A 24,386-nucleotide genomic window follows, 5' to 3' on the forward strand; every position below is an offset into this window, starting at 1 on the left:
TTGAATATAGCAACATGATCTCTGTGAGGAATCCTTTTCATTTCCTTCAGAGTTCTTTGAAATGTGGACTATGTGTCATTGGTTGGGTGCTCAGTAGTGCCTATTTCCTGCTTTTAGAAATGGGTGAAAGGCAGCATAAATAAATAAAATGAAAACAATACTCTTAATCCTTCTTAGAACAGAAAGGCAGATTTGCTAAATCGAAGTAGAGACCAGAACCCAAGCCACGGCTAGGAGGAGCTTCTCCTGTGAAAAATAACACTCTAATATGACTCGGGTGTCTTCTGGGTAATATATTTCTTCAACCCAGCAGCATTTATACTGACCAGGGTGTCATAATCTTCTGATCTTCCCCAACATAAGGCTATTCAGATGTCATGATGAAAGAGGTTAGGCAGAACAAATTGATGAACCTTAGAGTTATGCAAAAGAAATTAGATTTTCAACCAGTACAAAGGGAAAGGATACATAGTAAAGGTGATCAGAGTAAAAACTTCCACAGAGGGAAATTTTCTTCTCCATGCTGTGATTCAGAGCAAACTAAGAGACTGTAAAACCAGTCTGACAAGAGATTCCTCTGAACGTTAATTACTTTGCACTATACAAATATGAGGAAGTCCTAGGAAAAGTTTGCTTGAACTGTAAGTGTTGAACATAGTTCCATAGTGAAAAGCATTATGTAGAAATTATGTTTAACAGAAGAGGAAAAAGAGAGTTGATGGATTGTGATAAAAATCCATTATTGTCATCCATCTATGACAATAAACTCCTACCCTATTGCACCAGATAAAGAAACTTTTAATCATTGGTGCTTTATTCATATGACAAATTGCGAATTAGTCAACCACAATTTAGGCTAGGATGCTGAATGAACCTATCTTTGGTGATTAATTTGGAGATACTATATGACTTGCCAATTACTAGATGATCATTAAAGGGCAACAAAGATATAGATTTTTCAGTATCTAATAATCGTCTAGATTTTTGTAGCTCAGTTAGTAGCCACAGTTCGTATGATTCAGTGTGTTATACTAAGATATTGCTATGTCAGGTATGTCAGTGTTTTTAAAAAAAAACAAAGTTTAATTCTAGAAGATATTTTTTAACTGTTCTTGTTACAATCAAGATTCCATCAAAAATTCTCCCACTTCTTTGGCACCTGTCAGAAATTATTTTCCTAAGGGTAATTGAAGTGATGGCAGAAATTACTTTCATCACATTTATGAGGATAGATCTAAGGTTCTCCAGAAATAAATCTGCCATATATTAATTATTCTTTCCAAATGGAACACATGCCCTTTGCTTCTGAAAAAAACCCCCTACAATAATAGCTGAAACTGGACCAAAAAAACCCTGAAATCTACAGTAAAGTTTCTATCAAGATCAATCCAACTGATAAAAAATAAGCTTGCAAGTTTTCAGGTCCCAAGATAATAAATAAATAAATAAAGGAAGGAAGGAAGGAAGGAAGGAAAAGAAAGAAAGAAAGAAAGAAAGAAAGAAAGAAGGAAAGAAAGAAAGAAAGAAAGAAAGAAAGAAAAACACAAAATAGGTAGTCGAGTAACCTCTGGGCTGTTGTGCTGTAGAGGGAATGTACTAGGTAGTTGTGGATAGTCAATATTAATGGTACTCCTTTCATGTAGAGATAAATATAATGTTCCACCTCCAGAAATTCTGTTAAAACAAGAAAGCAACTCTTCACTTAAGTTTGGATTGGTGAGGAATTCTAATAAAAAGAAATGTGGCCTTTCCCCATGGCTGAGTTGACATGTTCTCCATCTGCCCTCAAGTTGGCAGAAAAACTATTCTGCCATGAAATCTGCTCTCCTCATGGCTGATCCTTATCCTGCCTTTGCTGACTGTGTTTTCATTCACCTGAATTCCTTCCAATATAGTAGCAGATGACAAATAAGACTGAATTTACTCACCATGAGGCTGTTCTTCTGTGCTTTGAGAATAAGGGGGAGAAAAGAGGTCACCATGGTTAAGTACAGGTAAGAAAAGGCCCTGGGTTTGTTTTTGTTTTTTGTTTTTTGTTTGTTGGTTGTTGTTTTTTTGATAGGGTAAATTTGTGCCCCATTCCGTGATACTTTCTGAGGCAATTTGTAGTTGCAAAATATTACATAAATCAATGCATTTGCTATAATATTTTCTAAGGAAGGTAGTTCTGCTCAGTGAAGGCCCCCACCTCTGCTCTCTTTTAGAGAAGAAAGCAACCTCTTTTCAATCCCTTTCATGTTGTGGGATTGTTCTCTAAAAAACTAACAATGCCAGCTGCATTGCATGCCCTGGGTGATTTATGAATCCCTTTGTTCTGGCTAACCGATACACTAGAAGCTTTTAACTTGCCCTGTAGCCATGTTCCTCCTTCGCTGTAGGCAGAGGGCAAAGATACTGTATTTGTCTTTTCATAGGAGTCATACTTGCCTTTACATTAAGGAAACCATCCAGTTCCCCTGAGGCTCAAAAGGATGTGTGCCTATGCTGCTGCTTCAAAAGGCTGAGTGAAAAGATTAGCAGAATGACATTGACTCATGCCTGCTGCAGTTCAGTGCAATCCTTGAAAAAAATACAAGAAAACGATCTATTCTGTTCCACTTGCTTGTGCTGAGAGAGTGCATGCTTAGGAACTGCACAGAGCTCTTCTTCAGATACTCATAAGATACTCACAAGAAAGATGGCAGTAAAATATTTGGTAGGAAAGTGTTCATCAGTGCGTTGAATAGTTTGTTAGCAATAGGTTAAGAAATAGTTATTTTTGTGGGTGTTCTAAATCTAAACTATAGAAAGGGATAATTTCTGAAAGGGATATATACAGTAAATACAGGCAGTACAAGGTAGACTGCCTTGTTTAGTGATGCTTAGAAATTGCAACAGAGATGGAAAAATAACTTTATTGACCAATCCTTGCATTTGTGACCTTTGCAGGTATGTAAGGAGAAGAAAAGCTGAAATAAACTCATAAGCACTGTCATGATTTGACTTAGTCACTGCTCTGCTTATTGACCAATTTGCCAGTCCCAGTTGTGGTTGCTAAATGAGGACTATCTCCATGTGGAAGCAGATATACTAGTTATCAGAATTATTTTTTCCCCATTTTCCTTTGTTATCCTTGCTATTATTAATGATAAAAGAAAAACCCTTTTACATGGTGGTGAATATACAAGCATAGAGCCCTCTATATTCTTCCTTCTCACCTCACACTCTGAATTAACATATTTTGACTTCTCTTCTGCAAAATTGCCTTTTCTAATTGGGCACTATCAGTAAGGTTGATTAAGCTTTGGGGAAGCTTTACTAACAGTAAAAATATTTGGTAGGAAAGTGTTCATCAGTGCGTTGAATAGTTTGTTAGCAATAGGTTAAGAAATAGTTATTTTTGTGGGTGTTCTAAATCTAAACTATAGAAAGGGATAATTTCTGAAAGGGATATATACAGTAAATACAGGCAGTACAAGGTAGACTGCCTTGTTTAGTGATGCTTAGAAATTGCAACAGAGATGGAAAAATAACTTTATTGACCAATCCTTGCATTTGTGACCTTTGCAGGTATGTAAGGAGAAGAAAAGCTGAAATAAACTCATAAGCACTGTCATGATTTGACTTAGTCACTGCTCTGCTTATTGACCAATTTGCCAGTCCCAGTTGTGGTTGCTAAATGAGGACTATCTCCATGTGGAAGCAGATATACTAGTTATCAGAATTATTTTTTCCCCATTTTCCTTTGTTATCCTTGCTATTATTAATGATAAAAGAAAAACCCTTTTACATGGTGGTGAATATACAAGCATAGAGCCCTCTATATTCTTCCTTCTCACCTCACACTCTGAATTAACATATTTTGACTTCTCTTCTGCAAAATTGCCTTTTCTAATTGGGCACTATCAGTAAGGTTGATTAAGCTTTGGGGAAGCTTTACTAACAGTAAAAAATATTTAAAGATATTTCACTTTATATCAGATCACACAGTTGATAGAGGGAAATTCAGAGCAGTGAGGCATTTATAGAGATACAAGTTGATTAGCAACATTGGTTTATTGCCATCTATTTTTTCATCTTGCTGAAATGCCATCTGGGTTTAATTTTTGCATGTCACCTGAAGCTAAGCCGCTTGTTGTTTCTGAAAGTGAAATAAAATATGGTAATCAAACAGTGTGTATAATTTGCACTTTGGTCCTATACACTTTCACTGGAAGTTAATTCAGTTTAGATTGGTCAGCTTTTTTCCATGTCAGGGTTTTGTGTGCACTAGGATAGCTTATAAAAATATAAATAACTGTCTTTATCCCTTATGTCTGCAAAACTCTCTTACAAGAAAGAATATAATTTCTGTTTTATACAAATAGAAGAAAAGCTACTTTAGTCCGTCGCTAAACTAGGATTTTACCCAGCTTCCAACTGAATTATTTATTGTATATCAAGACATATTTTTCATAGACAGCAGCTGCATCTTGGGGTTTTATTTGCAAGGGAGAATCCTTGTGGCCCTTTGCTGCATATTATCCGTTGCATATTACCAGCTGTAGAAATGGACAAATACCTTGTAGTATCGGCCTTCCAGCACACCAAGAAAATACCAGTCAGATTATTGGAACCAGTGGTGGGATTCAAATTTTTTTTACTACCAGTTCTGTGGGTGTGGCTTGGTGAGCATGGCAGGGGAAGAATACTGTAAAATCTCCATTCCTTCCCCACTCCAGGGGAAGGTTACTGCAAAATCCCCATTTCCTCCCGATCAGTTGGGACTCAGAAGGCAGAGAATAGATGGGGGTGGGGGCAGTGAGAGGTAGTATTTACCGATTCTCCAAACTACTCAAAATTTCTGCTACCGGTTCTCCAGAACTGTTCAGAACCTGCTTAATACCACCTCTGATTGGAACCCATAATACTTCATGGCTTTGCCCAAGGATTAGAGCAGAGTACGGCCTACTTAGGAAGAAGGAGAGTAGAACCTCTTGCTGGTCTCTTATATATGCAAGTATTAAACTTGCAGATATAAGAGATAGGGAAGTACATATCTGTCGAAAGATATATTTATGATACATAGGAACAAATACAAAATATATTTTTCTGAATTATTAAAGCAGCTTTTTAGGCCACCCAGCTACATCTGTGTCTGAAATATACAAAAGAAAGCAAGCTGGCAGTGCATGCAGACATACTATAGGTGAAGATAGCCAAGAGCACTTAAGAAGCCAATGGAAAAGCCTTGGAAAAGGCACCACTGCTTAAATATAAAGAAAAAAGATGCTAGGGGTGTCCCCTTTCATAGTGAAACACCCTCCTTTTGAAAGATTTCCGCCACCCTAGCAGGAACCATCCCATTGACAACAGATAAAGGGGATGGCAGGTTGCTTACTGATCTATAGGTACCTTGTAGATGGTTATGCCTCCTGTGGCAGTCATTTTATGATTGGGAAGACTGCAGAAGCTGTTTTTTTCTTTTTTGAGGGGACCAACGGGCTTTCAAAATGCAAATATGCCATCAGTTCTAAGAATGTTGGAAACCAACCAATCCTCATTCTCAAGGTACTGTAAAATTCTTGTTAATTCTTTCAGCCACTGTAGTGAGGTGACAAATGATAATACATCTACTGCAGGTTTTTCTAACTTAGGAAGCTTCCTGGCTAGTTTTGCTGAAATAACCTCATGGGAAGTGTTCTCTTATATTGACCTTGTTCCAAAAATGTGCATATTTGGGTCAGGAGCACTGAAAATGAGTCAATTGATCCAATCAACCAACCATAAGGGAGTTAAAAGTAGCTCCAAAATAGATTTGCTATTGCCCAGGATTAAATTCCATCGAGTCAGCTTTGTTGAAAGAATGTCGAATCAAATTAGTCATATTTTGTATATATAGTCTTCCCAGAAAAATTGTTGGAGAAAAGTAATAGTTGAAAAAACAAGAGTCTTCGTTACAGAACTCACTGCCAAGGCCTGGCACTATGTAACAAACTCCCAAGCACTAACTGAATGCAATATCCACTCTGCATTTACTGCTCCCTACCTGCTCATTAGGAAAAGGTCTAGTGATGTCACGAAACCTTGCTAATATTCTCCAAGAAATCTTGGGATGCCAGGTACTTCCTCAATAAAACATGGCGGTTGTATTGGCCCAAAATTATGGTTTTTGACCCAGTTTGATTCTGGGTTGTCAAAACTGCTGGCAGGAATATATACTTGACTGGTTAGGTATGTTAAAAGAACAGCACCTGTATCTTCCCTCTGAATTTAATTGAAGCAGAGGAAGCAGGTAAATAGATTTCTGGAAAAGTGATGGTTCAGTGAAAGATAGAGTGGATCGAGGAGCTGTGTGGTAAAGTGAGACAGTTGACTTTCTTGTTGGTTTTGAGGAAGTTAACTTTCTGTCTCTACCAGTTTGGGAAGTAGGGGAGCTGCCCAGCTAAGCTCAAACCCACTTTTTTTTTTTGTCACAACAGTATACACAAGCATCAACATAAAACATCAACACATCATATAAGCATATATATAAGCAAAAGTATGCAATAACTGTATTAATTTGATATAATGAAAGGAAACAATAGGACAGGAACAGTAGGCACTTTTGTGCTCTTATGCACGTCCCTTATAGTCCTCTTAGGAATGGGGTGCTCTATAGTCCTCCTAGGAATGGGGTTCACCCCACAGTTCCTCAATCAAGCTATTCAGCAGCTGCAGGGAATTGCTAGCAGCTGTCAGCTAGCTCTGCTCTCTCTCCCTGCCTCCCTCTTCCAGCTTAAGGCAAAGAATTGGGGCTGTCAACATAGGTAATGAAAATGCAATACATTCTAAAAGTATCCTGAAAGTATTGGTGGTTGTTATTGGTTTAAGTGGAAAACACTACTATCATGGCCAACCACAATTTAAGGATATATTCTGTATGGCTGAAGATGAGATGAAGGGGATGTGGCAAAATAAAGATGTCAGATGTCACCTGCAAATGGCAAAAATATTGGCCTTAATTTCAATCTTGATTCCCAGCATTGTGGTTTCCTAGTGTTGTGGTTACTGACATTCATATTGGTGTATTTTATAATTAATACCTGTATCCAATAGTCATTAAATGGCCCTGAGTTCTAAGAAATACAGTTTTATGCAGACATGCAAATTTCTCCAAGTTTTTTTTTTTTTAATGAAATGTGTTGCAGAACATTTGGTAATGGAATGATGAACTTGATCAACAGATTTAGTAAGCTTGGAAACTTTGAGAAGAATGGTTTGAAACAAGTGAGAAAGCAGCCAGGAAAGGGCATCTAGCAGAAAGCCATCCAATGTGAATGTCACCTTTCTTCATGGAATCTCAAGAGACCAATAAGGTTAATTGCTGGCCTTGAATCATGTTCTCTTTCACAATTAGAACTAACATTCTCTTGGGTGAAAAGAATGTTAGTGCTACAATTCTCTCTGCTGAGACTCATCCTGAAGCTCTGCATTGTTGTTCAGCAATGACATTTCAAAGGCAGGTATCTGCCATCTGTTACTGATCTGATCTCTCTTTGTTAGGACTGCAGCACAACAAGGTGTCTCTCTCTCTCTCTCCATGGTTGAGCTTTGTTCAGAAAACGTATTTTCTCTAGGAAGGCAGGTGACATCATCAAGGTACAGAGATGTATTGTATAGCAATTTGGTGCATTAAGTGCCTTTCCTATTTATGTGTCATTTGCATTTGCCATAATAGTACATGCACATAAGCAGAACTGGTGTTATCATAAGCAATATGTCAGTTGGGACATTTTCTTAAATTAGTATCCTTCTCATATTTTAGACCAGTTTTTAGAATTTCTAGGCAAAATGATCAAAGGCCATGTCAACTTGGAATTGTTAACATGTGATTGAATTTATCTGAAAGCCATCAGATTGGAAAGAGTGCAGAATCTTAGAACATGATTTTCTATAAAGGCTGCATCTAGATGGTATATAGGGTTTCCTGCCTGGGCAGGGAGTTGGACTAAAAGACCTCCAGGATTCCTTCCAACTCTGTTGTCCTGTCCTGTCCTGTCCTGTCGATTAGTGATGGGAAGCTATGACCTTGCAGACATTTTTGAATTCTACCCACTGTTACTGCTAGCACTGGATACTTTGGCTACAGGTACTGAGAGTTGTAAGATAATAGAATCTGGAAGCCACAAATTTCTCATTTCTGAATTAGATGTATCTAGCTTTTATATATCTTTGAACTATTTCAATATAAGTGTCAGAAGTTATGTATCGGTGGAAGATGGAAAAGTTCTCCCATTCCAATAAATACTGTTTACACCAGGGGTGTCCAAACTTGGTCCCTTTGTGGACTTCAACTCCCAGAGTTCCTCAGCCAGCTTTGCTGGCTGAGGGACTCTGGGAGTTGAAGTCCACAAGTCTTAAAGGGACCAAGTTTGGACATCCCTGGTTTACACGTATGAAAGGTGAATTTTTGGAAATACTTGGAAAGCTCACAGATGGAAGCTAGTCTGGCGATGGAAGCTAGTCCCCCACCCCATTTCAAACTATTTCCTAGACTGCCAGTGCTGGTATGAGCTGCTTTCTGACAAGAGCCTGAAAAGGAGGTTACATTAGGTGATATAAATAGCACATTATGCAGGTAGCTGGCTCCCAAAGGTCTTTGTGTCCCAATCAGGATGATTGTTTCTATATCATTTCTCTCAAGGGGTTTTTTTTTCCTTTCTTAGAAGGGGAGGCCAAGATGATTGTTGAAAGGTATTACTGAATATAGATTTACACATCTAGAATTGAACAAAATAGTTCAGTTATAAGACAAGCAAAATTTGTCCCTGTAGTTCTCACATATGTTTTCAGTTCTTCTATAAAAGCAGATGGTATGCAGATACTTTACTGTTTTCTGTCAAAAAGAGTTGCTTTTGTTAAAAGCAATATAACTTCACTAGAAGTTAAATCTGTTTTGCTTTGCAAATTACAGATAAAATCCTTCAGGTTTTACCTTAGTATATTTTATATTGTTTAATTTTTCTTCTGATGCTGTCCTAGGAAATGGAGATTTAGGCAGTCATACACTGATTGTTTTCTACCTTTCTTTCATTCACCCACCCACCCCGAAAATTTCTGAAACTCACATTTCCAATTGAAAAACACAATCTTGATAAGAAGGAAGAACCATCTCTTGATTAGTTTTAATTCATATTGTAGAGAACAACATTCTTAACCTAACATCCTAAGATGCATAGAACGATCATCTCAGTGGTGAAATCTAAAAATTTTCCCTACCAGTTCTGTGGGTGTGGCTTGGTGGGTGTGGCTTGCTGGTCATGTGATCAGGTGGGCATGGCCAATATGCCATCACTCACGTCACTCACTGTTAGAGCCAGGAACTGCACATTCTGAAGCACAGTCTGCCCTTCTGAAGCCCCCAATGCTTTGAGTTTCCCTCTGGCTTGACTGCCCAAATGAACCTTGGAGCCTTCTCTTGCCCCACTCTCCATCCCAGAGGGCTGCGTATCCCCCCGCCAATCCTCCATACAAACTGCCACCCCGTTTCTGCAAAGGCAGAGCCCCCCCGCCCCCCACACAGGGCGATCCAAAGAGGGGAGGGGGATGCTGCAGAAAAATCTGCCTTCCACCCAGGCCTCCTGTTGCAGCCAAGCCAATCTCTGGCAGAGGCAGGGGTGGCTTCTGAGCAGCCCTGAGTCAGCTAGCTCCACCTGACCTACTCCCTGAGTCTCGCCATTCTCCTGCCCCCCCCCCACTCAAGCAGTGGCAGCCTCTGTGGGACAACAGGGCCTCTCATTTTTCTCAAGGCACGGCATACACTTGCTGTCTCTGCTTGTCTGCTTGCAAGTGGTGATCTTCTCTGCTTCTCTTGGTGTGGCATGGTGGCACCACAGATTGGGGCTTGTTGGGGCTGAGCAGGGAAGCCACTGTCATGCCACTTTCCCTTGGTTTCCTGAGGGGGGAAATGGCGTGACAGCTGAGGGGGAAGCTGAGGCTCTGCACTTAACTGGCCACCGGCAAAAAGCCACATGGCCGACAGCTGCTCAGTGCACAGCTCAGTGCACAGCATCGCCCAGCCGCCGGTGGGGACAGAGCAGCCAGCTCAGTTTGGGCTTGGGCTGGCTGGTTGGAGCAGCTCTGCAGCCGAGGCCCCCGTGCCAACATTCACCTGCAAGCACAACTTTAGTTGGGTCATTCAAGTCGCCACTGTGGGGCCAGCCGCCTGGCGCAAAACCTTGCAGTTTTTCTTCTCCTCAGCGTCATCCTCCCTGCTCAAGCAGCAGCCTGATCCACGGGAATCATTTGTTGTGTCTTGTCCGCTCTCACCGCAGCCGGGGTCTGCTTATCTGCTCCCGAACACGGAGGAATGTATGCCTCCCGGCCCCAGTTCTGGCTCCATGCCCAGACAAGCTGCAGAGGAGGGGGCACCTCCCGGTCCCAGCCCTGGCTCCATGCCCAAGCAGGCTGCAGAGGAGGGAGCATCCCCCGGCCCCAGCCCTGGCTCCATGCCCAGGCAAACGGAGCAGCTAGACCCCTCCCCCTCCTCCACAGCATGTGAGCCTGAGGAAAGTTTACTTCCAACAACAGCTGATTGGAGTGACCCTCGCATCAGAAGATTGGATAGGCGGAGGCAACAGAAGGAAGGGAGGGGCAGGCCTTAATGAGTGCTGAATCATGGAGCCACACCCCATGGCCTATATAAAGGATCTGCTTTCTGGCAGTCTCTGAGTCAGGCAAAGTCGAACTTATCTTGCTGAAGTCACTTACTGGTCTCCTGCCTGCTCTGAGGACTTTGCTAGGACTTTGGGCAGAGCTGCAGAGGCAAGCCTGATTCAGATTTCCCTGACCCGGCCGTCAGCGGAGGAGTGGGACACGACATCATTCCTGCCCCTGGGCTGGCTGCTCCGTCCCCACTGGTGACAGGGCGGTGCTGCGCGCAGGGCATTGAGCGTCTGTTGGCTGCGTCGCTCTTTGCTGGTGGCCCTGTTGTCCAGCAGAACCTGCTGCTACTTGAGTGGGGGGCTAGGAGAATGGTGAGACTCAGGGAATAGGTCAGGTGGATCTGGCTGACTCAGGACTGCTCAGAAGCTGCCCCCACTGCTGCCAGAAGTTTGAGTGCCTCAGATTCAGATCGCTCCCTCCCTCCCTCCCTCTCATACACACAAAAACAGAGGTTGGAAAGCTCTCTTGCGCACTCTCACCCCATACACAGCCCATTTGAGGAAAGTGCACGCACGGCTGGGTGCGTTTGGCTGCAGGAGGAGGCGCAGCTCAATGGGTTTGTTTCGTTCACCGCAGTGGTGCTTTGGGAGGGCAGGTGGATGTCTGCAGCTGAAACTATAATGAATACATCTGCCTGCCCTCCTGAAGCACCACCACTGCCATTCGCTTTCGTTTCGCGGCAGCAGAAGGAAGAAAGCGAACAGCGGTGCTGCAGCAGTGCTCCAGAAGGGCAGGCAGATGTCTACAGCCAGGTGGGGAGGGAGGGCAGCCAAAGCGGCGGCCCCTTCCAAGCGCAGTGCATGGAGGTGGTGAGCAAGGTGCTCCCGGTGCGCCTGTTGAGCGGGCTACCAGGCAGGCGGGGCTGGGGCCACCAGGGATGATTGCTACTGATTCAGCAAACTGATGGCAATCATCGCTACCAGTTCAGCCAAACCGGTCCGAACCATTTCACCCCTGGATTTATTTATTTATTTATTTATTTAATTAAACTTTTATACCGTCCTTCTCCCGAAGGACTCAGGGCGGTGTACAGCCTGCATTAAAACAATTTATATACACACTAAAATAACAATTAAAAAACTTATTCCAAAAAGGCCAAAATTAAAACCGTCCAATTGACCATATAAAATACCCAATAAAATACAATTAAAATTTAAGATTTAAGAATTTAAAAAATTTAGCATTTAAAAATCAGGCCAGTCCCGCTTGAATAAATAAATAAGTTTTCAGTTCCTGGCGAAAGGTCCGGAGGTCAGGCAATTGGCGTAAACTGGGGGGAAGTTCGTTCCAGAAAGTAGGTGCTCCCACAGAGAAGGCCCTTCCCCTGGGGGCCGCCAGCCGACACTGCTTGGCGGATGGCACCCTGAGAAGACCCTCTCTGTGAGAGCGCACGGGTCGGTGGGAGGCATGTGGTAACAGCAGGCGGTCCCGTAAGTACCCGGGCCCTAAGCCATGGAGCGCTTTGAAGGTGGTAACCAAAACCTTGAAGCGCACCCGGAAGACCACAGGTAGCCAGTGCAGACTGTGCAGGAGTGGTGTTACCCGGGAGCAACGTGGTGCTCCCTCAATCACCCGCGCAGCTGCATTCTGGACTAGCTGAAGTCTCCGAGTGCACTTCAGGGGTAGCCCCATGTAGAGAGCATTGCAATAATCCAGGCAAGAAGTGACGAGAGCATGAGTGACCGTGCATAAGGCATCCAGGTCAAGAAAGGGGCGCAACTGGCGAACCAGGCGAACCTGGTAAAAAGCTCTCCTGGAGACGGCCGCCAAATGATCTTCAAACGACAGCCGTCCATCCAGGAGAACGCCCAAGTTGCGCACCCTTTCCGTTGGGGCCAGTGACTCGCCCCCAACAGTCAGCTGCGGTTGCAGCTGACTGTACCGAGATGCCGGCATCCACAGCCACTCCGTCTTGGATGGATTGAGTCTGAGTCTGTTTCTCCCCATCCAGACCCGTACGGCCTCCAGACAACGGGACAGCACTTTGACAGCTTCGCTGGGGTGGCCTGGGGTGGAAAAGTACAGCTGAGTATCATCAGCGTACAGGTGATAACTCACCCCAAAGCCACTGATGACCTCGCCCAACGGCTTCATATAGATGTTGAACAGGAGAGGCGAGAGAATCGACCCCTGCGGCACCCCACAAGTGAGGTGCCTCGCGGCCGATCTCTGCCCCCCTGTCAACACCGTCTGCGACCGGTCGGAGAGGTAGGAGGAGAACCACCGATAAACGGTGCCTCCCACTCCCAACCCCTCCAACCGGCGCAGCAGGATACCATGGTCGATGGTATCAAAAGCCGACGAGAGATCTAACAGGACCAAGGCAGAGGAACAACCCCTATCCCTGGCCCTCCAGAGGTCATCCACCAACGCGACCAAAGCTGTCTCCGTGCTATACCCGGGCCGGAAGCCGGACTGGAACGGGTCTAGATAGACAGCTTCCTTCAGGTACTGAGGAAACTGCCACGCCACCACACTCTCTACAACCTTCGCCACAAAGCGAAGGTTGGAGACTGGACGGTAATTACCCAAAATAGCTGGGTCCAGGGAAGGCTTCTTGAGGAGGGGTCTCACCACCGCCTCTTTCAAGGCGGCGGGAAATGTCCCCTCCATCAAAGAAGCATTTATAATCCCCCGGAGCCAGCCTCGTGTCACCTCCTGAGTGGCCAGCACCAGCCAGGAGGGGCACGGGTCCAGTAAACATGTAGTGGCGTGCAGCCTCCCCAGCAACCTGTCCACGTCCTCGAGAGCCACAGAATCAAACTCATCCCAAACAACATCAACAAGACGCGCCTCAGTCATCTCATTCGGATCATCGCAATCTTGGTCCAAGCTATCCCGGAGCTGAGCGATTTTATCGTATAGATAACCGCTAAACTCCTTGGCACGTCTCTGTAAGGGGTCATCCCGCTCCCCCTGATGAAGGAGGGAACGGGTTACCCGGAACAGGTGTCCCATGATCTAGTCCTGCCCGTGAAACCCTCTATCCTTCCACTGAAAGCACACAGTCCCGCTTCTCACGTCCATTTATTGTAACCCCTCCCTTAATGCTCTTTCCAAGACCGCTGGTTATACCTTCAAGTTCATCTCAATGGCCCAGAACCATCCCTCCCTACTTGCTCTTTCCAAGGCCTTTGGTCGCACCCGTTATATTGGTACATCCACCCTCATGTTCTTATTACCCTATCACTGCAGCCAGCATGGTAACATGCTGATTGAATATGGCATGGGAATTGTAGCTCCACCTGAAAAGTTCCAAGTTTTGAAAGGCTGCCATAAAATAACCCTTTGAGGGTCTAAGCAGTGGGTATGCTACCCACCTATGGCTGGAGATAATGGATTTATAATCTAAGCCATCAGGAAGAGTTCAGTTGGGAAAGCTGAACTATAGAAGGTCATGAGCATATGTGTGTACTCAGAGAAATTCAGGAGCTATCCTGGTATACTTCTGGTCTTTTCTTCATATTGTGACTTTGGTAGACATCAAAGTGGTTGGCTTCAAGGGCTACTCCTAACATCTTTGAAGATGAAGTTTCAAAATGACTTCATCTTGAGGGATCTTATTTCTAAAATTATTTCTAGAACATATTCTAGAAAATTGCTTAGTCCTTGTATCTCTTTTCTACCTATTATCTTGAATATTGATTTAAGTTTGTTTGCCTGAGTGTTTTTTGTTCTAGAGTTTAACTTTACATATTAACTAAACTTCACATATTAACAGAACTAAACTTCTGTTTCTCATTTTTATTTGTTCCTCTGAAACTTCACCTATTTTAAGAGTACCTGCAGAAGAATACCAGGCTGTCTGGCACTCAGAACCTGATAATCTAAATCACTTTCTTATGGGTACCTAATCTAAGTATTGTTACTACATTAGTACTGGGTCTTAGATTTCTATCTTATGGATTTTTTTTTCTCTGAAGCCAGGAGAGAGAGGTATCTCAAGATGAACAGATGCTGCAGCATGGTTAGCATTGATTTAGAATTCATAGCTTATCTTCAGAAGTCAGAAACACCTCATTGGATCAAGTGAAGCTGCTTCATAATAGCTGGCTTCACAATTTACACTAATTAGTAAACCATAGTTGAGTGATTTCACATGTGTGTGCTAAGCCATAAACCATAGTTTGCATGTCATTATTAAGTGAATTCACAGAGCATATTAGAAAAAAATAAAGCAGTGTAGGTAGGGAAAAAAGAAATGTTAAAAGAATCAAAATCTATTAAAGATTGACATCATTTTCCTAGGGAAAAAAATGTTAATCTCTGTCTTGAGCAAAGGTTGCTATGGTTACATGATACAACTGGTGGGCAGAACAAAATCCACAGAACTGATTGAGATCAATTGGGGAAACTTAAGAATGAACTAAAAATATTGAGGGTTAAATTTTTAACTATTAAAATTAGATAACGAAAAAGACCAAATCAACATGACTTCTGGACTTCTTTCCAAGTTCTTAATAGCAACTAATTCTAGGTCAGTGACTGGGAGGAGTTTGAAATGAGCAGTCAACAATTTTCTGGCATACTGCCTAGTAGAGGAATTTTTCAAGATTTTTGCTTTTTTCTATATTTAATCTATTTTATTGATTTCTCCCCTCTACAATAAATCTCGTCCAGTTCAGTTTAAATATTCATTATGGTAACTGACTGGCAGATGGAGAGATCAGCCTTTTCTCATAATTTCTCCTCAACACTATTTGGTGGGAAAGATTAAAAATGACCAAACGGTTAGTTTTTAGCCATGAGTAAAATTGGGATCATTGTACTGGGAACATCAATATCAATGCAAGCTTTGATAGCTTAATGTTAAATAAAGCTTTGATAAGAGACCAACCTTGTCATATTCTCCCTCCAGAAAATGGTAAACAACCATAGCTTTTGCCTGTCATTAGTTATCAGCTCCTTCTCATTTTTAACAATTTCTGTTCCATCTAGTAAAAGAAAACAGTATTATTAGAAGTACCATATTTAGGCTACAAACATCGAAATTATTACTGTACAGCGGCAAAGAGAAAAAAAACCTCTTTGCTTCTATCTAGTGGTCATCTAGTGGTAGTTTTGCAGACAAATTGCAACAGTCTAAATACTAGTAACTTTACAGCAATTACTGGTTTTAAATGCCGGTTTTTTGTACCATATTCCTTTTTCTTATTGGATTGTAAGGCTGTCAGCAGGTGAAGTTTTATTTTTTTATCAATTTTTATGAATCCTACTGCAAGACTCACTCTTTTTTTAATGAATAAATAAATGAGGTGTTAATTTAAATTGATGTTATAATCAAGTCACGTCACTTTTAAAATTGGTCTCATGCAAAGTGTCAAGGTTCCAGAAAAACCTCTTCCAGAAACCTTTTCCAGAAAAGCCAATAATATAGATCAGGGGTCTCCAACCTTGGCAACTTTAAGCCTGGCAGACTGGGGCATTTTGGGAGTTGAAGTCCGCCAGGCTTAAAGTTACCAAGGTTAGAGACCCCTGATATAGATGGTTTGAAGTTTTTACAGGTAGTCTTTGACTTATGACCACAATTGAGTACAAAATTTCTGTTGCTAAGTGAAACAGTTGTTAAGTGAATTTTGCCCCATTTTACGACCTTTAATTTAAAATGTGCCATTGTAACTTCCAGCAGTAACTAAATAAATTGTTGTAAGTTGAGGACTACTTGTAATATTTTCAAGCTAGCCATCATGGATAAATCATTGTTAATAATGGGTGAACCTGCTTAAAATTAGGTTTTAACAGAATTGACTCCTGATTAAGGATATATAGAGTAACTATTAAAGGTAGCCAAACTGCAACACTTCTGCAACATATCAATATCAAACTTACGGGCTTTGATTTTGTGTAAAAAAGAATCATTTTAAAGTCTATGCATCTGATTTTTTAAAGTCACAATTTCTCTTAATTTAGAGCTTAGAATATAATGTATTATTTCATATATCCTGTCTTTCTACTTGGAGTTCAAGGTAGCACACATATTAGCCTCCTCTATTATTATCCTCGCAGCAATCCTGTGAAGTAATTTATGCTGAAAAATAAGAAGTGACCTCCATTCCTTTGTTATATATAATCACATATTCAGATTTTTTTTAATCATTGTAAAGTGTTTCTTTAGAAAACAGCGAAGCGTATGAAAACCTGCATGGTTTCTTTATGCTGCAACCGTGTAACCAATTTCTTAGCAGCAGGCACAGTACTGTGTAATAGATGTGCATAAGATTGCACTTTTAGTGATTGAGATGATCTAGCTAGGAAACAACATATTTATGGGGAGACTGAAATAACTCAAATAACTGTGATCAACAGCCCATCCTGGATGATGATGTTTTGCTTTCCTTTTAGGTGGAAAGCTTGTACTTGTTTTACAGACATTCACCCAGCCTGGAACAACTATTAATCCACAACAGATCACACACGACATGGGACTCAAATTCTGTTTCAGACTTAGATGCCAGCTCCTTCATCTCTTCTGGCAGTTTTATCATCAAATCCAAGAATATTCCCACTTTAGGGAACTGATGATATATGCAGAAATGGCAACATTCAAAGACCAAAAAGAAAATTCTTTTGAACATGCTATCACTAATAGACAGAGGAATGAAAAAGATCCATTTAGATTACAAAACAGTTGATTTACAATTTATTAGAAAATTTAGCACCATTTTTTACAGATTAAACAGCAGCCTTTAATCACACAGTTAACCAGCTCGTTAATGCAAGGATGTTTGTGTCACACCTAACTACAGTATCACATTGTTAACAGCCATTGTCTACTTTGTCTCTCACCTCTCTTTCCACTATTCCCCTTCCTTTCATTCTACACCCCCCACCCCAGCAGCTCTTGTTTAAATATATTTGTGTCTTGTTTGCCTATCTGTGTCTATAATGCTGCTTTCTTAGGACTCTTTCTTAGGACTCAGTGCATTGATCTGCAAAACCCTAAGGAGTAATAAATGTATTAATTGCTGTGGTACCACAAGCCTTTTTTTTTTTTTGCTGCAAAGACTTGATAGGTCAATATCTCTTTGAAGCTTTGTTGTACTTGAAAGTTTATAAGCTTTTTCCTTTCAGTGACCCAGACATAAAGTGGAGAGGAACCATTGCTAAGAAAAAAAAGTACAAAACCAGTAAAATTGTTTAAAAAACACATAAATCGAAACGTTTGTGAACATTCTTGAGTCTATGTGAGATGAGTCATCAGAACCTTTTTTTGATTGTGTTAAGATGTTGGCTACTTGGTGAATGATCTGAGGTTCTTGGAAAAGCTTACAGTATTTGGAGGAATGGCTTCCAATAGTACCTTAAAAAAATTGGTAATTGTTGTGATGTCTTGTAGCTTTATTCGATGCTTAAGATAATTGTTCAGAATTGCAGCAGGAAAAATATCAGGACATTATGGCTGTCCAGAGCACAGAGAAATTCTGCTTCCTGGAACCTGATATTTTTTTATTGAATAAACCCGTGGTGCAACAACGTGAAACTGACAAGTAGACCCTATGGGAGATAAGTGGTTACTCAAATTACCAGCTCTATGCTAGGTTGACCTTTGGGTTAGGCCATTACCAGCACCTTGATCACGCCTGGAAGTAAACTGGCAATTAATCTAGATTTGTTAACATCATATCTAAAAATCTGTTTGAAAGATGTTGTGCATATTTTGAATAGAAATGTAAGAATTAATTTGCTTGCTCCATAGTAATTCATGCCTCATTAGTTTACTTCAGTCCAGCAATATAATATCCAGATATTAATAACACTTTAAGGTCTCAAATGTCTCTGTTTATAGGAGTTCTTTCTTTTTCTCCCTAGCTTTGAAATATGCAAGGCGTTTTAGCAGCAGTACCCAGAATTACACCACCCTCTTGCTGGAAGAGGAGAAGGGAATTCTGTATGTGGGAGCCAGGGGGGCAATCTTCTCCTTAAATTCCAGCAACATCTCTGATATAGCTGATGGCTCCTATCAGAAAGTAAGTCTTTATCTTATCCAGTTGCCATGCCTGCTGCCTTTTCCCTTGGTAAATGCACAGTGTGTCTGTGTGTCTGTGTCTGTGTGTGTCTCTGTGTAGTTTTTTAAAATAATAATTATTAAATATTTTCATGTAAGTAAAAGATAAACATGATTTTATATAGAAATTAAAACAGCATGAAAGATAAATAAGTAGAAAAGGCAATACAGGTAGGAAAAAGAAAAGATGAAGGCTTCCGATCTTCTTTACAGCATTTGCAAATAACTTCATTAGATCTCCTCCCACTTTAAAGTTCTCTTCTTCCCATTTTCAACTCTTTTTAATCAGCAAATCCATAAATCACCAGTTAAGTTCGCCATGCATGATAAAATGTCCTTTCATATTTTTCACATTTCCAGCATCGATTAAAAGTACCTTTAAATTAAAGGATTAAAAGTCTTTGATATTGTCTTTGGAGTCATATACCAGTGACAGATCATTTCATAAAAGTTCTCTTTTAAGTTGCAGCATAATTTCAATTTCAGTCCTTTTTATCCACATTTCTTCCCACTGGCCTATCGGTATGTTATAACCAAAGTTTTTATCCCATTTTACCATGCACTCTTTAACTTGGTCGTCTTCTATTTCAAATCTTAGCAAAGGTTTATACATTTTAGCAATAACATATTCATCATTTGTACATAATTCAATTTCAGATTATTATGTAGTTCAATACCAATTAGCCTGTTATCCATATAAAATCTGTCTCTGAATTGTGAGCATGGAAAGCATTGGAAACTAAATCCCTGTAGGTCAGTTGTTCTCCTTTATTTCATCTTAAATTCTGCATTTTTCAGTACTAAGAAATCCTGATAAGTTAACCATTCATCTTTGCCTATTTTTTTCCCTATAAAATGCTTCTTATGCCAAAGCCAATTCTATAAAGGTATTTTCAGCACAGCCAGGGATTGTATCTATGCACGAAAGACAAATTCCTTGTGTGTCCAATCACACTTGGCCAATAAAGAATTCCATTCCATTCTATTCTATTCTATTCCATATTCTTAATATTGAAACCTACATTAATTTTAACTATCATACCATATCATGCCCTGAAGCCTCAGGTTGTGTTCTTCGAATTCTAATATTTTCTTATTTCTAAACAGCACCCACTCTTCATCCAAACCAGATAGCCGGCTAAAAACTACAATTTAAAATCATGCAGCCCTAATCCTTTTTCCTTTAGATAAAATATTTTATTTAAATATAAAATATTTTATATTTAAAGATTGGTTTCTTCCCCATCATATGAATCTAGATGTATTTTTTGCAATTGTTTAAAAGGTACATCATTAGTCAAAACAGGTGTTGTTTGAAATAACATCATTCTGGTTGGTACGTTCATTTTTATCACAGAAATTTTTACAAACAGTGATAACTGCAGCTTTTCTGATCTCAACAAATCTTTTTTAATTTCATTCCATACTTTAACATACTTTTTTGAAATAACATACAATTCATATTATAGAGAGTAATAACAGATACTTTACATTTTTCTCAATCTAAAAAGTTTTGCCATCAATTGTTTTTGAACTTCCATCTTTATATTTTTGTTAACATCTTCATTTTTTATTGTTAATTTTAAATCCAGCTAATATATCAAATTCCTTTAATTTTTTCATTAATATCTGTAATCCTTCTGTAGGATTTTTCAAAATTAAAACCAAATCATCTTGAAGTGATGTATACAAAGTATACAAAGTATACTTTGTATACTTCTTTTAAACCTTTACTTCAGTGATTGTTTCATTATATGTTATATCTCAAAAACTTCAAGAACTAGAATGATCCCAATGGAGAAAACATGTGTCCTTGCCTTGTCACTTTCGGAATCTCGCAGGATTTTGTCTGTTCCCCATTAACTATTTGTGCCCTTTGTAACAATTGTAATATATCAATTTCACCAATTTAATAACATTTTCTCCAAAGTTCTTCTCTTCTAGGATTTAAACAAAAACTTCCAGTTCAAATTGTCAAATGCTTTTTCCACATCAAGGAAAATCAACACAGCTTGTTTTTCATTATGCTGCGCCAAGTATTCTAATCTGCCAAAAACACCTCTGATTTTTTTTTTGTTTGTTTACATTTATACCCCGCCCTTCTCCGAAGACTCAGGGCGGCTTACAATGTATAGGGCAATAGTCTCATTCTATTTGTATATATTTACAAAGTCAACTTATTGCCCCCCCAACAATCTGGGTCCTCATTTTACCTACCTTATAAAGGATGGAAGGCTGAGTCAACCTTGGGCCGGGCTCGAACCTGCAGTAATTGCAGGCTTTGTGTTCTTAATAACAGGCCTTACCAGGCAGAGCTAAACCGGCCCCTTAATTGTCTTTTAGGTAGAAAGCCACATTGATCTTCATGAATAAAATCTTGCAAGTCATTTTCTATCCTTTCAGCTTTGCTGCTCAGTCACTAAGTTTTGTCTGACTCTTCACAATCCGCCACACACCAGCCCCCCTTTCTCCAGTGAGGTCTGGATTCTGCCCAAACCCACGCTCAGCATGTCAATAACACCATCTAATCATCTCATCCTCTGCTATCCCTGTCTCCTTTTCTTTCATCAGGATCTTTTCCAGTGAATCCTCTCTTCTCATTTGGTGGCCAAAGTGTTTCAGTATTTAAGCTAAAAAGATGTAAATATAACCATTATTCAAAAAAGATTTTGGTCAATATTTTTCAGTAAAATCAAGTATGGACCTTCTGTGGGAATTAATGCTATTTTTGCATCTATTTAGCTGTTTGGTATCTTTCATAAATGAATATTGTTAAGGAATCTATACGGATAATTTCAAGGAGAAAGGGATAGGGCTGTGGACCAAACTCAATTTGGTTTGTCAGCTATTCTTCAAACAGACTCAAGAGCAATGCATACACATCACAATTCATACTTCAGAAACATTAATTTTTTAGATTTTCTTCAGCTCTTTTATTGCCTGAAATATTTTTTCTTTCAATTTAAATTTGAAATCTGCATCGAGAAGAGAGGTATCTCTCAATCACAATCAAACCTGTGCAATTCACTTTGTGCTTTAACTAGGAACAGATTCCCCTCCTTTCTCTCTAAATTTTGGTTAAAGGAGAAAGATATATGTGGGGAAAAATGCAGAGAATTATTTTCCCTGGCCTTTTTAGAATAGATTATTTCTTTTTTATTATAGTAACATGTCAATAAATAGATAACTAAGATACAATGTTCTGTATGACACATGGTCTCTATTATGTCAGAATATTGTCACACAAAGGCTGCCTTCACAAGGAAATAGATATTGGGGGGTAATCTGGATTCTGCAACACACATGAACTTGAGATTTCATTTATCTTGTTTATTCACCAAAGTAGGGGAAGAGCTGGGTTCTTTACCGAATATGTTTTGTTTTATTTTTAAACTATTTAACTGTTATTGGAAATTTCAAACAGTCTATAGCAGGCAAAATATATATTACAAACATAGATTGAAACAGTAGAAAAAGTTTTGTGGACAATTTAAAATACAGGGAAAAAGGAAAGCAAGAATGAAACGTTTATGCTCAAAGGGCTGTCAAGAGTCACTCAAATCATATGGTTGAGGAACATCATGAATTCCAGGGCAAAGCGTTGTAAACAATGCAATCACTTAGAAAGCCAGACTGTACATTGTGGCTTAGCATGATGTATGACCAGATCAGGGTCAAAATGGTAGGTCATTAGTCTAGAAATAATATATTTGTATTCTTATTTGGGGCCTTTATACTTATCTCCCTGCTCTCTATTCATTATGAGAAAGTAGCTCCTGAAGGCATCCCTCTAATAATGATAATAAGTTATTTTTTCCATTCCTTTACTTGACTGTTCCCTTTATGTAGCAAAAGCTAAAACTCTAATTTCAGTCAAGGACTTTTAAAAATACATGGGCTACAAAACTCTCTAGTACTCTCCTGCTTTCTATTTAGTTAAATCCACTTATTTTGTACAAGACCAAATATGAACTCTAAACAGATTTTGTGAGCTTCAAGGAATTTGCTTTTTAATGTCATAATGAACCCCTGTTTCCTGTGCTGGGTTGCCTGAAAGAATAATGAACTCATTTTCTGTTACTTTGCAGTTAAATTGGGAAGCATCTCCCGAGAAGCAAGCAGAATGCTTGAAAAAAGGCAAAAACAACAAGGTGGGTGCATTGCTTTTGCCCCCTTCTGGGTGTGTTACTAGCTTGTTTGAACCTTTAATGAATGAGAAAATGTATGAGAAATCTTATGAAAATTATGCTCTTGCTTCCTTTTTGCAGACAGAGTGTTACAATCACGTCAAGCTTTTGCAGAGGCTAAATTCAACCCATCTGTACGCCTGTGGTACATATGCCTTCCACCCACTCTGTGCTTACATCGTAAGTAAAAGTGGGTGTGAGGGTGGTTTTCACCACTGCTCTGGGCTTTCATTTTACTTATTGGCGGTGAGGTGAGGGTGATATTAAGATCATAATTAAATAATTAACTGACAAATTTAAAGAAATTATTATTAACTGGTTTCTGTCATTCCCAGCCATTATTCCCATCAACAGCTTTTTGATACAGAATCGGATGTAGGTATATTCTATTTACAGACAGGTATCTGGGGTAATAATTCAGTCTGCAGTCCTGGCTCTTCTATTGGTAATTCCTGCCAAGGAATGAAAAGATCTGGAGGATAAGAATCTATTTCTTTGGCTTGCCATGATGAAGGCAGAACAGGGCAATTTTTCCCTGAACTCTTTTGTTGATTTTCAGGAACCAGTTGACTTTAGATTAATATTTTGAGGAACATTCTTTTAATTTTGTTCATATAAAACCAACTTTTGCCAAACTCTAGCTTTCTGTGTGTTAAATTACCGTTGCAATAATTCTCATCCAGTTGTCCATGAAAGTCACCAAGATGGTGAACACTAGTTATTTTCCCTAAAGAATTCAGGGAAATAAAGATAAATATGCCTTTATAAAGTCTCTGTAAATTCATGTTTACATTAATTTCTTTAATATTGGAATGCCTCCTGTTATTTGGAGACCAGAAAAAAATATTGAGGTAGGATCTGGGAGACTTTGGTTCAGATCTCCCTGAAACTTACCTTGGACTCATAATATTCCAGCCTTACTTATCTCAAAATGTTATTAACTGAATCATATATACTCTTGGATTTTTCAAGGAACAACAGGGATCAACATCTGTAATTTTAGATATATACTTGGTAGTACTCAAATAAAGGAGATTTTGTTGGTAAAAATAATGGTTCAATAGCTCTTTTATGCAATGGAGAGCAAAGTGGGGATGAAGGGCTGTTCAGCTGCTTCTTGTTATGTTGGATCCATTGTTCTTCAAGCTGGTGCATCTGTTGCAGATAAATGGTACTTTCTCTACATTCAAATTACAATTGGCTATAGTTGGGAAAATACTCTATATTTTCTCTCTAACCACTGTACCAATTGAAGTAGGTCATGTAATAAGATGTCACTAGTGATAGGATTTCTTGTTGCTATTGTTGGAACAAAGGAAACAACCAATTTCTACTATTGGTTGATTGTATATAATTTCACATTCCATCACGTGAAGGAAAAAATATCAACCTTTTGCTTTTTTAAGGATTATTTAATGCCAGATATAATGCTTATTTAGCTTTAATGTCTATGTTATTGATACCAATCTCTGTATTCAATATATGGATTCAAAATATCTGTAATATTGCATTTAAAGGACTCCAAGAAC

The 24,386-nt window shown here is 39.7% G+C and overlaps 1 protein-coding gene across 8 annotated transcripts in view; it reads left to right on the plus strand.

The window, feature by feature from the left end:
* The window catches only part of SEMA4G (semaphorin 4G), a 117,886-nt gene that overhangs the window by 70,358 nt on the left and 23,142 nt on the right, over nt 1–24,386 (plus strand). For 7 of the 8 annotated variants that reach the window (XM_058187847.1, XM_058187848.1, XM_058187849.1 and 4 more), the window contains 3 exons: nt 18,475–18,632; nt 22,759–22,821; nt 22,939–23,037. In XM_058187847.1, coding sequence (XP_058043830.1) covers nt 18,475–18,632; nt 22,759–22,821; nt 22,939–23,037 — 320 coding nt within the window. Of the gene's footprint in view, nt 1–18,474; nt 18,633–22,758; nt 22,822–22,938; nt 23,038–24,386 lie in introns of those variants that run through there. The other variant, XM_058187853.1, reaches the window with a different exon arrangement.

The sequence above is a fragment of the Ahaetulla prasina genome, chromosome 6, assembly GCF_028640845.1.
Source record: "Ahaetulla prasina isolate Xishuangbanna chromosome 6, ASM2864084v1, whole genome shotgun sequence".
Lineage (NCBI taxonomy): Eukaryota > Metazoa > Chordata > Lepidosauria > Squamata > Colubridae > Ahaetulla > Ahaetulla prasina.